Consider the following 14,323-nt stretch of genomic DNA (forward strand, 5'->3'; position numbering starts at 1 on the left):
GCATATCTGAAGAAATCCTTAATGCCTTTCAAGAGGTGTTCATGTTGCTTTCTGATTACAATTATTTTCCATTAGATGAGGTGAGAAGCCAAAGGGTGAGTCTGCTATTCTTTTCAAAATGTTCATGCCAATCAGTGCGTGCTAAAAATCCATACACTCCTCTTCTTATTGGGATCATAAAAAGGTGTTTTGCTTTCTTAGAGTAAGAAATATGATGAATGTGAATAAGAGCATAAGATTTCAGGATAATTAATATCAAGTATTTATAATTCTATACAGACTACCATTCCCTTTGGACACAACGGTGATTTGCAATGCCTGGTAGAGTGGAATGCAGTTTTGGTTAACAGCCATTATGATGTAAAGAGTCCTTCTCATGTCTGGATATTTGCTCAATCTGTAAAAGATCCTTGGGTTCTGTGCCTCTTCAGCTTTCTCAGACAGGAGAATCTTCCAAAGCATTGCCCTACGGCACTCAGCTATGCATGGCCATATGGCTTTACCAGATTTCAGCTCTTGATGCCCCATGTTGACCCTAAGTAAGTAATTCTGAGTCTATTCTTTTATTTTTAAAGATCATTCATATCCCATTGAAAGAATTTAGAGTAAAAATAGACTTATGACTCCCATGATTTAACCTAATCAAAGATAAAATATTAATTGGGAACTATTTAAGGAACAATAAAACTAATGGAGCCCAAGGAGGGTGTCTAAATGGAATGGGCAGGCAGAAAGAGGAGACTATTGTAAACTTTCAAAAATACCTATTGGGATGAATTTAGTTCTGCTGCATATGTAGAATGACACAGTTTCAGAGTTCTCATCTGTTATGTTGCAGTAGTCCCATGTACACAAAAAAAGTAAGCACAACGTGTGGTGTCGACAACTATGTGACTCTCTGGAGGAATTATCTTATCCTTTGCTTTGGAGTAGCAAAACCCAGTATTATGAGTCCTGGTCACCTTAGAGCTTCAACTCCGGAGATTATGGCTACGACTCCTGATGGCAGTTATAGCTATGATAATAAGGTAACAAAACTTTTGTTTAATAAAATGGCAGAGTTAATGTTTCACTCTAGAGATTACATAATAAAAGAATCCTAATCAGGTTTAATATCACAAGCATATGTCATGAAATTTGTTGTTTTGTTGCAACAATGCATTGCAGTGCATAGTTTTAGAACTATAAATTACAATTAAAAAGTATATATAGATACAAATAAATTAAATTAGTGCAAAAAAAGAGGGAAAAATACTGAGGAAGTGTTCATGGGTTCATTGTTTATTCAGAAATTTGATGGTGGAGGGGAAGAAGCTGTTGAGTGTGTGTCTTCAGGCTCTAGTAACTCCTCCTTGATGGTAGCAGTGAGAAGAAGCAATACGATGGGGGTCCTTAATGATGGCTGAGTTTGCAACTTTCTACAGCTTTTCCCGATCCTGTGCAGTGGCCTCTCCATTCCAGATGGTAATGCAACCAGTTAGAATGCACTCCATGGAACATCTGTAGAAATTTGATAGTGTCTTTTCTGACGCACCAATTTTCCTCAAATTCTTAATGAAATATAGCCGCTGTCATGCCTTCTTTGTAATTGTCTCAATGTGTTGGGCCAGGATAGATCCTCAGATGCTGACACCCAGGAACTTGAAGCTCCTCACCCTGTCCACTTCTGATCCCTTGATGAGGATTGGTGTGTGTTCCCACAACTTAATCCTCCTGAATTCCACAATCAATTCCTTAGATTTACTGGCATTAGGTGCAAGGTTGGTGCTGCGACACCACACAGCCAGTTGATCTATCTTGCTCTTGCATGCAAGAATCACCATCTGAAATTCTGCCAGCAATAGCTGTGTCATCAGTAAATCTATAGATGGTATTTGAACTGTGCCTAGCCACACAGTGATGAGTGTAAAGAGAGTTGAGTAGTGGGCTAAGCACACACCTTGAGGTACGCCATTGTTGATTGTCAGTGAAGAGGAGATGTTGTTACTGATCCACACTGACTGTGGTCTCCTGGTGAAAAAGTCAAGGGTCCATTTGCAGAAGTTACAGGTTTCAAGCTTTTTGATTAGAACTGAGAGTATGGTTGTGTTGAATGCTGAGCTGTTGCCAATAAACAGCAGCCTGACATAAGTACTTTTAATATTGAAGGCTGGGTGGAAAGCCAGTGAGATTGCATCTGCTGTAGGCCTATTGTGGTGATAGGCAAATTGCAGTGGGTCTAGGTCCTTGCTTGGGCAGGAGTTGATTCTAGCTTTGCCCAATCTCTCAAAGCACTTCATCGCAGTAGATGTGAGTGTCGCTAGGTGATGGTTGTTGAGGCAGCTCACGCTGCTCTTCTTGGGCACTAGTATGATTGTCATCCTTTTGGAGAAGGTGGAACTTCCAGCTGCAGAAGTTGCAGATTGAAAATGCCCTTGAACACTCCTGCCAGTCGATTGGCACAGGTTTTCAGACCCCTACCTTTTATACCATCAAGGCCTGACACCTGGCAAGGGTTCATCCTCTTGAAAGATGTTCAGATGTCAGCCTCCAAGATAGAGACCACAGAGCTACTGAATGCTGCAGGGATTCACATGGATGTAGTTTTATTCTCCCTTTCAAAGTATGCATAAAGGTGAGATGATTTAGGAGTGAAGCATTCCTGTCATTCATGATGTTAGTTTACGCTTTGTAGGAAGTAATGGCCTGCAAACCCTGCCAGAGCTGAAATGCATCCGATTCCATCTCTAACCTCAATAAGAATTGTTTTTCCACCTTAAAATAGCCTTCCATAAGTCATACCTGGACCTCTTGTATAGGTCTGGATCACTGGTCTTGAATGCTATAAATCCAGCCCTCAGCGGACTACGATTCTCCTGGTTCATCCACGGCTTTTGGTTTGGGTATGTCCAGTATGTTCTGGAAGGCACACTCGTCCACACAGGTCTTGATGAAATCAGTGAAAACTGTGGCGTATTTATTCAGACTTGAAGATGAATCCCTGAATATTATCCAGTCCATTGACTCAATGTAATCCAATAAATGCTGCTCTGACACCCTTGACCTTCTTGGTCCTCACCACTGGTGCTGTGATCTGTAGTCTCTACCTATGTGCTGGGAGTAGAAGTACAGGCAGGTGATCAGACTTTCCAAAATGCAGGTGTGGGATGGCAAGGTAAGCATTCTTGATGGTTGCATAGCAGTGGTCAAGTGTGTTGGCTCCTCTCGTTCCACAGGTGATATGGTGTAGACTTTATCAAGCTGGCCTAATTAATATCCCCCAGAATAATAGGGAAAGCTTCAGGGAGCACTCTTCAATGACTGCTGATTCCAGTGCCTGCCTGATGTTGGCCTGAGATGGAATATACACTACTACCAGGATGAATGTGGAAAACTCCCTTGGCAGATAAAAAGGACGACATTTGACCACTAGCTCTTCCAGGTCGGATGAGCAGGACTGAGGCAGAATCACCGTTGCTGTGCACCACGATGAGTTAATCATAAAGTATACTCCACTTCCTCTGCCTTTAAAAGGCTGAGCCATGTTGTCTTTGCGGTGAAGAATGAAGCCATTGAGCTCCAGCGCTGCATCCGAATTGGCAGGGGATAACCATGTTTCGCTGAAGCAAAGTACACAGTAGTCCTCGATGTCCTTCTGGTAGAGCTATCTTGCTTTGAGGTCTTCATTGTTATTTTCCAGAGACTGTACATTCATCTGCAGAATAATCAGGAATGCAGGTCTAAGGCCTCTGTGTTTCTATCTTACTTACAGCCCAGCGTGCTTTCCTCACTTCCTCTTTCTTAAAGGGAAACTGCACTTGCAACCTGAGTCTGCGGTCCAGGATCCATCAATTTTGACCATTGATAGATTTTTTAAATGTCTTAAAACAATGTTGCTTACTGAAGTACCCATGGCTGTGACTGTGGAATTCAGCTGTACTAGTTCTGAACAGCTTTGACCAGTGACCAATCTGGATACTAGAAGTTTGTGAGGAGGTGATTCCATCCAGGTCCAAGTAGAAAAAATGAGCAGTGCATCGTGGCTTTGACCAGTGACCAATCCGTGTTTGAGAATGAGAGCAAGAGCAAGTTAAAGGAAGGCAGGGGCAAGCACGGCAGCCATCATCTGAATGGAGTCAGAGTGGTGATATTGAGGCTTTAGCTCTTCGAGGCTTCAGTCAGAGAAATCAAAGAAAGAAAAACCTCTGTGAAGTTTTTTTTCTCCCTCCCTTCTTTATATCTGCTCAGCCAGGACAGTAGAGATGCCAGGCAGGATAGTGGAATGCTTCGCTTATGGGATGTGGGAAGGCAGGGAAACCTGCAGTGTCCCTGACGACTACAGCTGCGAGAAGCGTATCCAGCTTCAGTTTCTAACAATCCGCATTAAGGAGTTGGAGTCGGAGCTGGAACTGGATGAACTCTGGATCACTCGGGAGCCTGAATGGATAATAGATAGGATTTATAGAGAGGTAATTGCACCCAAGGTGCAGGATACAGGAAACTGAGTGACAGTCAGGAAGGGGAAGGGGGTTAATGAGCCAGTGCAGAGTACCCCTGTGGCCATCTCCCTATCTCCCTCAACAACAGGTATACCACTTTAGATACTATTGGGGGGAGGGGGACCTAACAGAGGAAAGTCACAGTAGTCAGGTCTCTGGCACTGTGTTTGGTTCTGTGACTCAGAGGGTGGGGCGGAGAAGAGGCACGCTGTGGGGACAGGGGATTCGATAGTTAGGGGAACGGACAGCAGGTTCTATGGGTGAGAACAAGATTCCCCAATGGTATTTTGCTTCCCAGGTGCCAGGGCCTGTGACATCTTGGATTGAGTCCTCAGCATTCTTAAGTGGGACGGTGAACAGGCAGAGGTTATGGTTCATGTATGTGCCAGTGACATGGGTAGGATGAGTGAAATGTTCTGCATGGGGAGTTCAGGGAGTTAGGTGCTAAATTAAAGGGCAGGACCTCCAGGGCTCTGTTCTCAGGATTGCTACCCATGCCACATGCTAGTGAAGCCAAAAATAGGAAGATTATACAGTTTAGCATGTGGCTAAGGAGTTGGTTTAAGAGGGAGGACATAAGATTTTTGGACAATTTGGCTCTCTATCAGGGAAGGTGGGGCCTGTACTGAAGAGATGGTTTGCACTTGAATGGGAGGGGTCTAATATCCTAGCGGGAAGGTTTGTTAACGTTGCAGGGTGGGTTTAAACTAGAGTTGCAGGGGGATGGGAACTAGAGTGCCAGAAGAATTAGTGGAGAGGTTGTGTAGGCAGAAGTTGGTAAGAACTCAGACAAAATCAGGAATCAAATGGTTGAGCATGGTGCAGCTATTGTCCTGAGATGCGTTTATTTCAATGCAGGAAGTATCGTAGGAAATGCCGATGAGCTCAGGCCATGGATCACTTTATGTCATGGTTGCCATTAGTAAGAATTGGTTGCAGGAGGGGCAGGACTGGCAGCTCAATATTCCTGGGTTCCGTTGTTTTAGATATGACTGAGGAGGAAGGGTGGCGTTACCAGAAAGGAAAAATGTCGCGGAAGTGGTCTGTCAGGTCAGACTGGAGAAGTCAATTAATGAGGTGTCATGGGTGAAACTGAGAAATAAGAAAGGTATGACCACATTAATGGGGCTATATTGCAGACCATCCAACAGTCGTAGGGATTTAGAGGAATAAATTTGTAAAGTGATCGCAGACTTTTGTAAGAAACGTAATGTTGTTATAGAAGGTGATTTTAATTTTCCACATATTGACTGGGAATCCCATACTGTAAATGAGCTAGATAGGGTAGAGTTTGTCAAATGTGTTCAGGAAAACTTCCTTCATCAATACATAGAAATCCCAACGAGAGAGTGTGTTACACTTGATCTGCTATTAGGGAATGAGACAGGGCGGGTAACAGAAGTTTGTGTAAGGGAACACTTTGCATCCAATGACCACAATGCCATTAGTTTCAAAGTATATATGCACACAGATAGGTCTGGTCCATGGGTTGAGATTCTAAATTGGAGAAAGGCCAATTTTGATGTTGTCAGAAATGATCTGGCAAGTGTGGATTGGAACTGACTGTGTTCTGGCAAAGGTATACTCGGAAAGTAGGAGCCCTTTAAAAATGAAATTTTGAGAGTACAAAGCTTGTATGTGCCTGTCAGAATAAAAGGTAAAGATAATAACTGTAGGGAACATTGGTCTTCAAGAGATATTGAGGCCTTGTTAAGAGAAAAAAGGAGGTGCATAGCAGGTGTAGGCAGATAGAAACAAATGAAGTGCTTATGCAGTACAAGAAATGCAAGAGAACACTTAAGAAAGATATCAGGAAGGCTAAAAGAAAGCATGAAGTTGCTCTGGCAAACAAGGTAAGGGAGAATTCTAAGGGATTTTACAGGTACATTAAGAGCATAAGGACTGCTAGGGACAAAATTGGTCCTCTGGAAGGCCAGAATGGTAATCCATGTGTGGAGCCAAAACAGATGGAGGAGATCTTAACTGCATTCTTTGCATCTGTTTTTACTCGAGAGGTGCATACAGAGTCTTGGACTTCATGTATAGATTACAGAGGAGGTGGTGTTTGCTACCCTGAGACGAATCAGGGTGGATAAATTCCCAGGGCCTGACAAGGTGTTCCCTCAGACTCGATAGGAGGCAAGTGCAGGAAACTGCAGAGCCCTAGCAGAAATATTTAAAATGTCCTTAGCGACAGGAGAAGTACCAGACAACTGGAAGATAGCCAATGTTGTTCCACTGTTTAAAAAAGGGCAGCCCTGTGAGGATTATCTTTTCTGATTTCTCAAGTGCCTTCAATACCATACAGCCCTCACTACTGGGGAAAAAGCTCTGTTCAATGCAGGTTAGCACTTCCATTGTATCCTGGATAACAGACTACCTGATTGGCAGAATATACTTTGTACAGCTTCAGCTGTATGTCAGACTTGTCTATAAGCAGAGCTAGGGCTCCACAGGGCTCCTTTTGGCTCCCTTTCTGTTTATCCTGTATACTTCAGACTTTAGATACAACACTGAGTCATGTCATCTGCAGAAATTCTCTGATGATTCAGCATTAGTTAGGTGCATAAAGGGAGGGTGGGAGGATGAATACAGAACCCTGGTGGAGGCCTTTGTCAAGTTGTGCAAGCTGAACCATCTGCAGCTCAACATCAGTAAGACAAAGAAGATGGTGATGGACTTTAGGAATACTAAGTCTGCACTGTTCCTTGTTACTTTTGATGGTGAGGACGTGGAAGTGGTGAGGACCTACAAGTACCTGGGGGTGCACCTGGATGATAGACTTGAGTGGAACACCAACACAGACACTCTGTACAAGAAGGGCCAGAATCGCCTCTACTTCCTGAGGAGTCTGAGGTCTTTTGGAGTATGCAGTCCTCTCCTTCACATGTTCTACCGGTCTGTTGTCGTCAATACAGTCTTCTATACAGTGGTGTGCTGAGGCAATGGCATCAACACGAGTGATGCCAACAGGTTTAATAAATTGATTAGAAAGGTTGGCTCTGTTATAGTAGTCAATCTGGACACACTGGAGGCTGTGGTAGAACAAAGGACCCTATGGAAAATCCTGGCAACTCTGGACAATGTTGCTCACACTCTGCATGCCACCTTGGCTGAACAGAGGAACACTTTCAGTAATAGACTAAGACAGCTGCGCTACTCCAAAGAGCACTATGTGAGGTCATTCTTACCCTCATCCATTAGGCTCTATAATGACTCAACATATAGCCAGGGAAGTGATAACCCCCTCCTGTTAGACTGTTTGAGGTAACTCATTTTTTATTCTTTCTTACTTCTCTAATAATATTTGTATATCTGTGCACTTGTAGTGCTACTGTGACACTGTCATTTTCTTTGGGATCAATAAGGTATTAACCTAGCTATACAAACTAGAAACCAGGAAATTATAGGCTAGTGTGTCTGACATCAGGTATGGGAAAGTTATTGGAAGGTATTCTAAGGGACCATATATGTAAGTATTTGGATAGACATGGTCTGATTAAGAATAGTCAACATGGCTTCATGTATGGTAGATCATGTCTAACCTATCTTATAGAGTTTTTTGAGGAAGTTACAGGAAAGTAGATGGAGGCAAGACAGTGGATGTTGTCTACATGGACTCTAATAAGACATTTGACAAGGTCTTGCATGTGAGGCTGGTCAAGAAGGTTCAGTCACTCGGTATTCAGGATGAGGTAGTAAATTGGATTAGACATTGGCTTTGTGGGAGAAGCCAGAGTAGGAGTAGATGGTTGCCTCTTTGACTGTAGGCCTGTGACTAGTGGAGTACTGTGGGGATCAGTGCTGGGTACGTTGTTGTTTGTCATCTATATCAACGATCTGGGTGATAATGTGGTTAACTGGATCAGCGAATTTGCAGATGACACCAGGATTTGGGATGTAGTGGACAGTGAGGAAAGCTATCATGGCTTGCAGAGGGATCTGCATCAGCTGGAAAAATGGGCTGAAAAATGGCAGGTGGAATTTAGTGCAGGCAAGTGGGAGGTTTTTTACTTTGGTACCAAGGGTACTGTAGGACCAATCAGGGTAGGTCTTACACAGTGAATAGTAAGGCACTGAGGCGTGTGGTAGAACAAAGGGATCTGGGAATACAGGTACCTAATTCATTGAAAGTGGTGTCACAGGTAGATAGGGTCATAAAGAATGCTTTAGGCACATTGGCCTTCATAAATCAATGTGTTGAGTACAGAAAATGGGGCGTTATGTTGAAGTTGTATAAGACGATGGTGAGCCCTAATTTGGGCAGCTACCTACAGGAAAGATGTAAGCAAAGTTGTAAGAATGCAGAGAAAATTCACAAGGATGTTGCCAGGTCTGGAGGGCCTGAATTATAAGAAAAGTTTGAATAGGTTAGGACCATATTCTTTAGAATGTAGAAGAGTGAAAGGAGATTTGATAGAGGTATACACAATTATGAGGGGTATTGGTAAATTATGAAGGGTATAGATAGGGGAATTGCAATCACACTTTTTGAACTGAAGTTGGGTGTGTCTACAACCAGAGGTCTTGGCTTAAGGTTGAAAGATGAGAAGTTTAAGGGGAACATAAGGGGAAGCTCTTTCCCTCAGAGGGTTGTGAGAGTGTAGAATGAGCTGCTGGGACAAGTGGTCCATGTGAGCTTGATTTCAACATTTAAGAGAAGTTTGGATACATACATGGAAAGTAGGGATATGGAGGGCCTAGTCCAGCCGCAGGTTGTTGGGCAGTTTAAATGGTTTCAGTATGGACTGGATGAACTGAAAGGCTGGTTTCTGTGCTGTACTTCTCTATGACTCTAATGGGAATACTTGATGATTCCCACCAGAGCTGCACACAAGGCATCGCCCTTATCGGCACCAACTTTCACAACCTTTCAATCATTAAACATTTGCAATCCTTAAATGTACTTAATTAGCATTGTTAATTTTGAATTACTATTTGCTCATGCTATTATAGGCTATGTCTTAATAAAGCCACTTCATGGTACTACAACAGACAATGGTGCATCTAATTTAGAGACTCAAGATTGTTTAATGTCATTTCCAGTACACAAGTGTAAAGGAGAACAAAATAATTGTTACCCTGGATCCAATGCAGCACAAAGAAAATGCAAGATAAAGAACACAATAACATACAAAACACAATAAGTATAAATGCATAAGCTAGCTTCTATACAGTATATAGGTTGATTGTATGTCCATAAAGTGACGCGAGGTATAAGCATGTCTGTACATAAGGTGATTCTGACAGTAAATGATAAAGTGTGGTGGGGGAGTGTCAAAGGGTGGGTTAGTGGTTGGAAGTGTTGCTCAGTCTTACTGGTTGGAGGAAGTAATGTTTTTGAATCTAGTGGTCTTGGTGTGGAAGCTACGTAGCCTCCTCCCTGTTGGGAGTGGAACACACAGTCCATGAACAAGGTGGGTGGGATCCTTCATGATGGTACTAGCCTTTTTCTGTATATATGTCCTTGATGTTGGGTAGGCTGGTGCTATTGATGTTATGGGCAGTTTTGGCTACGTTGTGGAGTCTTCCTGTCCGCCACAGTGCAGTTTCCGCACCATGCAGTGATGCAGCATGTTAGGATGCTCTCTACTGCACATCTGTAGAAGGACACAAGTATAGAGGTGAATAATCCACTTAGTAACTTGCCTCACTCATGTTTTTATTTCCTGGAGGAGTTTAGCAAGCTAATTTAGTCAAATGCTAGAAGAGAGAAAATGAAGACAAAGAAGTCAGTCCATGTTTTGTGTGTCTTTTTGCTGATTGCCCCAGCACTCCATCTTTGAATTAAACGATTTGAAAGGAAATTTCAAATTTCAAAGTAGGCAACACCACTACTTACAAAAGGCTAAACATTTTACATAAAAGATGATAGTGCAAAATGTAGTCTGACTAAGCTTGCAAAATATTAATTTTGTGTTATCATTCATTTAATTACAGTTTTATTTTTGTCTTACTACCTATTTATGGGAAAATTCTTTAATATATATTAGAGATATTATTATTGCACAGGTCATAGGAACACCATCTGTGGCAGTATTGTTGAAACAATTGGCTCCACTGATGCGGGCTGAAAGCATTGAAATTACAGAATCACTTGTACTTGGATTTGGAAGGACAAATTCTCTTGTTTTCAGGTACTTGCATAATCATTTTTGTTTTGCATGTTAAAGCATGTCTACCGTAATAAAGTTAGATAATTTCTTCTAATATTTTGCTTACAGTTGTTTTGCATCAAGTAACTTCTTGACTATGCCATGATGTGAGAGCTGTGTGCATTTCTTTAAAAGCATAAAAACTCACTCATCTGTTTTGGGGCACTTACTTGGCACTTTAACATTGCAATTACTCGATGTAATATGCAGGCGAATGGTTGTTTGATATTGGCAGAGGCCTACTTTTTTTTTGATGCACTAGCCCTTCTTTCTTTAAGGAAATTCAGAATGTTAAAATGTAGTGCTTGATGAGTGGAAAAAAATCATAACTCTGAATTTTTTTTACACTGGAATTTTTTAAATAAATTCTGGGCCTGTACTTGCCAGAGTTTAAAAGAATGAGGGAGGATCTTATGGAAATCTATTGAATATTGAAAGGCCTAGATAGAGTGGATGTGGAGAGCATGTTTTCTGTAGTGGGTGAGTCTAGGACCAGAGGGCACAGCCTCCAAATAGAGGGATGTCTATTTACATAGAACGGAGATGAGAAGAAATTTCTTTAGCCAGGGGTGATGAACCCATGGAACTCATTGCAACAGACAGGTGTGAGAGCCAACTCATTGGATATATTTAAAGTGGAGGTTGATAGGTTCTTGATTAGTCAGGGCATCAAAGGTTATGGGAGAAAGGCAGGAGAATGGAATTGTGGGGGATAATAAATCAGCCATGATAGAATGGTGAAGCAGACTCAATGGGCTGAATGGCCTAATTCTGCTCCTATGTCAAATAGTCTTATGGTCTTAAGTTCTATCAGGAACATAGTTGAAAATGTTAGCATAAATATAAAAGGCAATCCCTGTTTACATGCAGACTGAGCTTTTCTCTAGCTACTTTTTTTACATTTTTAAGGGACAGTGAACTACATCACTGAAGTTAGTGATGGAATTAGAGACCATGTTGGGGTTTAAGATTACAACAGTAGATGGATTGGGGTAAAGGGTTTGGAAACAGAGCAGGCACAAATAATTAGAGCTATTATGCATTTGGAGGATAGGCATTGGTATGGTAAGTTTCCATTTTGTAACTATATCCATAGAACCATAGAAACTACAGCACAGAAACAGGCCTTTTGGCCCTTCTTGGCTGTGCCAAACCATTTTCTGCCTAGTCCCACTGACCTGCACACAGACCATATCCCTCCATACACCTCCCATCCATGTATCTGTCCAATTTATTCTTAAATGTTAAAAAAGAACCCGCATTTACCACCTCGTCTGGCAGCTCATTCCATACTCCCACCACTCTCTGTCTGAAGAAGCCCCCCCTAATGTTCCCTTTAAACTTTTCGCCCCTCACCCTTAACCCATGTCCTCTGGTTTTTTTCTCCCCTTGCCTCAGTGGAAAAAGCCTGCTTGCATTCACTCTATCAATACCCATCATAATTTTATATACCTCTATCAAATCTCCCCTCATTCTTCTACGCTTCAGGGAATAAAGTCCTAACCTATTCAACCTTTCTCTGCAACTGAGTTTCTCAAGTCCCAGCAACATCCTTGTAAACCTTCTCTGCACTCTTTCAACCTTATTAATATCCTTCCTGTAATTTGGTGACCAAAACTGAACACAATACTCCAGATTCGGCCTCACCAATGCCTTATACAACCTCATCATAACATTCCAGCTCTTATACTCAATACTTTGATTAATATAGGCCAATGTACCAAAAGCTCTCTTTACGACCCTATCTACCTATGACGCCACTTTTAGGGAATTTTGTATCTGTATTCCCAGATCCCTCTGTTCTACTGCACTCCTCAGTGCCTTACCATTAACCCTGTATGTTCTACCTTGGTTTGTCCTTCCAACGTGCAATACCTCACACTTGTCTGTATTAAACTCCATCTGCCATTTTTCAGCCCATTTTTCCAGCTGGTCCAAGTCCCTCTGCAGGCTCTGAAAACCTTCCTCACTGTCTACTACACCTCCAATCTTTGTATCATCAGCAAATTTGCTGATCCAATTTACCACATTATCATCCAGATCATTGATATAGATGACAAATAACAATGGACCCAGCACTGATACCTGTGGCACACCACTAGTCACAGGCTTCCACTCGGAGAAGCAATTCTCTACTACCATTCTTTGGCTTCTTCCATTGAGCCAATGTCTAATCCAATTTAGCAGCTCTCCATGTATACCTAGCGACTGAATTTTTCTAACTAACCTCCCATGCGGGACCTTGTCAAAGGCCTTACTGAAGTCCATGTAGACAATATCCACTGCCTTCCCATCATCCACTTTCTTGGTAACCTCCTCGAAAAACTCCAACAGATTGGTCAAACATGACCTACCACGCACAAAACCATGTTGACTCTTCCTAATAAGCCCCTGTCTATCCAAATGCTTGTAGATTCTGTCTCTTAGTACTCCCTCCAATAACTTACCTACTACCGACGTTAAACTTACTGGCCTATAATTTCCCGGATTACCTTTCGATCCTTTTTTAAACAATGGAACAACATGAGCCACTCTCCAATTCTCCGGCACCTCACCTGTAGACAGCGACATTTTAAATATTTCTGCCAGGGCCCCTGCAATTTCAACACTAGTCGCCTTCAAAGTCCGAGGGAACACCCTGTCAGGTCCTGGGGATTTATCCACTTTAATTTTCCTCAAGACAGCAAGGACCTCCTCCTTTTCGATCTGTACAGTTTCCATGATCTCACTACTTGTTTCCCTTAATTCCATAGACTTCATGCCAGTTTCCTTAGTAAATACAGACGCAAAAAGACAGTTGATTGTCATCTATTAAAGCCTTTTTTTTTATTAAAGCCTTTTTAGTAAGTTCATATTCATTGAAAATTGCTTTTCAAAACTTCATTTAAAGAAGGGATTCACACCTTGGATCCAATGACCCCTTACTTAATGATATTGGTCCATGGCATAAAAAGGGCTAGGAACCCCTGATTTAAAGGAGAAAGACATATATTTACATAGCTACTTTCATGAAAGAGTAATGTAAGGCTCATTAAAACTAATGAAGTACATTTGATATTTGGGAATGTTGTCACATAGATAACATTGTATTTGAGTAACAATGCAACACAGTCAACAACAGGATTATGACCAAGGACATTGTTTGAGGGAAAAATATCAGATAGGATAACACCCAAATAACTTCCCTCCTTTTCATCACTGTCAGGCTGACTGAAAAGGCAGAACAAACTTTGATTTTGTGTTCCTTTTGGAAAAACAATGCCTTTGACAGTATAGCACTGCTTTATTACAGCATTGCAGTGTTGTGATTAATATAATGCACTTAACATAACTATATTTCTCCACTCAATTTTTCTGTAGTATTACTCAGTTTTTATTGGTAGGTTATTGTAGTTCCTCTTTCTTCAGTACTTCAAATGTATTCTCGACTATAAATCATGATGCATTCTTGGTGAGTTGTTAGATGGATGCACCTCCAGGATACTAATGATATTTCTGTTGTGGCCCTTAACTGAAAACTTCAAGGCCTTGATTGGACATTGCTTATTTTCAAAGGATATGCTGCTGGGTAGTGCTGACTGCCATCATTTTCTCAAGGTGCAGTTCCACATTTACCTCAACTATCAGTTTCTTAATTATCCGAGTATCTGTTCTTTTGCTAATTTATCACAATATCCATTTTACATGATG

The 14,323-nt window shown here is 41.7% G+C and overlaps 1 protein-coding gene across 4 annotated transcripts in view; it reads left to right on the forward strand.

Annotated features, from left to right (window-relative positions):
• LOC134349656 (protein furry homolog) overlaps nucleotides 1–14,323 on the forward strand; it is a 293,846-nt gene that overhangs the window by 145,964 nt on the left and 133,559 nt on the right. For all 4 annotated transcript variants that reach the window (XM_063054280.1, XM_063054282.1, XM_063054284.1 and 1 more), the window contains exons 21-23: nucleotides 280–539; nucleotides 839–1,028; nucleotides 10,491–10,615. In XM_063054280.1, the coding sequence (XP_062910350.1) occupies nucleotides 280–539; nucleotides 839–1,028; nucleotides 10,491–10,615 (575 nt within the window). The remainder of the gene's footprint in view (nucleotides 1–279; nucleotides 540–838; nucleotides 1,029–10,490; nucleotides 10,616–14,323) is intronic.

This window comes from Mobula hypostoma, chromosome 7, assembly GCF_963921235.1.
Source record: "Mobula hypostoma chromosome 7, sMobHyp1.1, whole genome shotgun sequence".
Lineage (NCBI taxonomy): Eukaryota > Metazoa > Chordata > Chondrichthyes > Myliobatiformes > Myliobatidae > Mobula > Mobula hypostoma.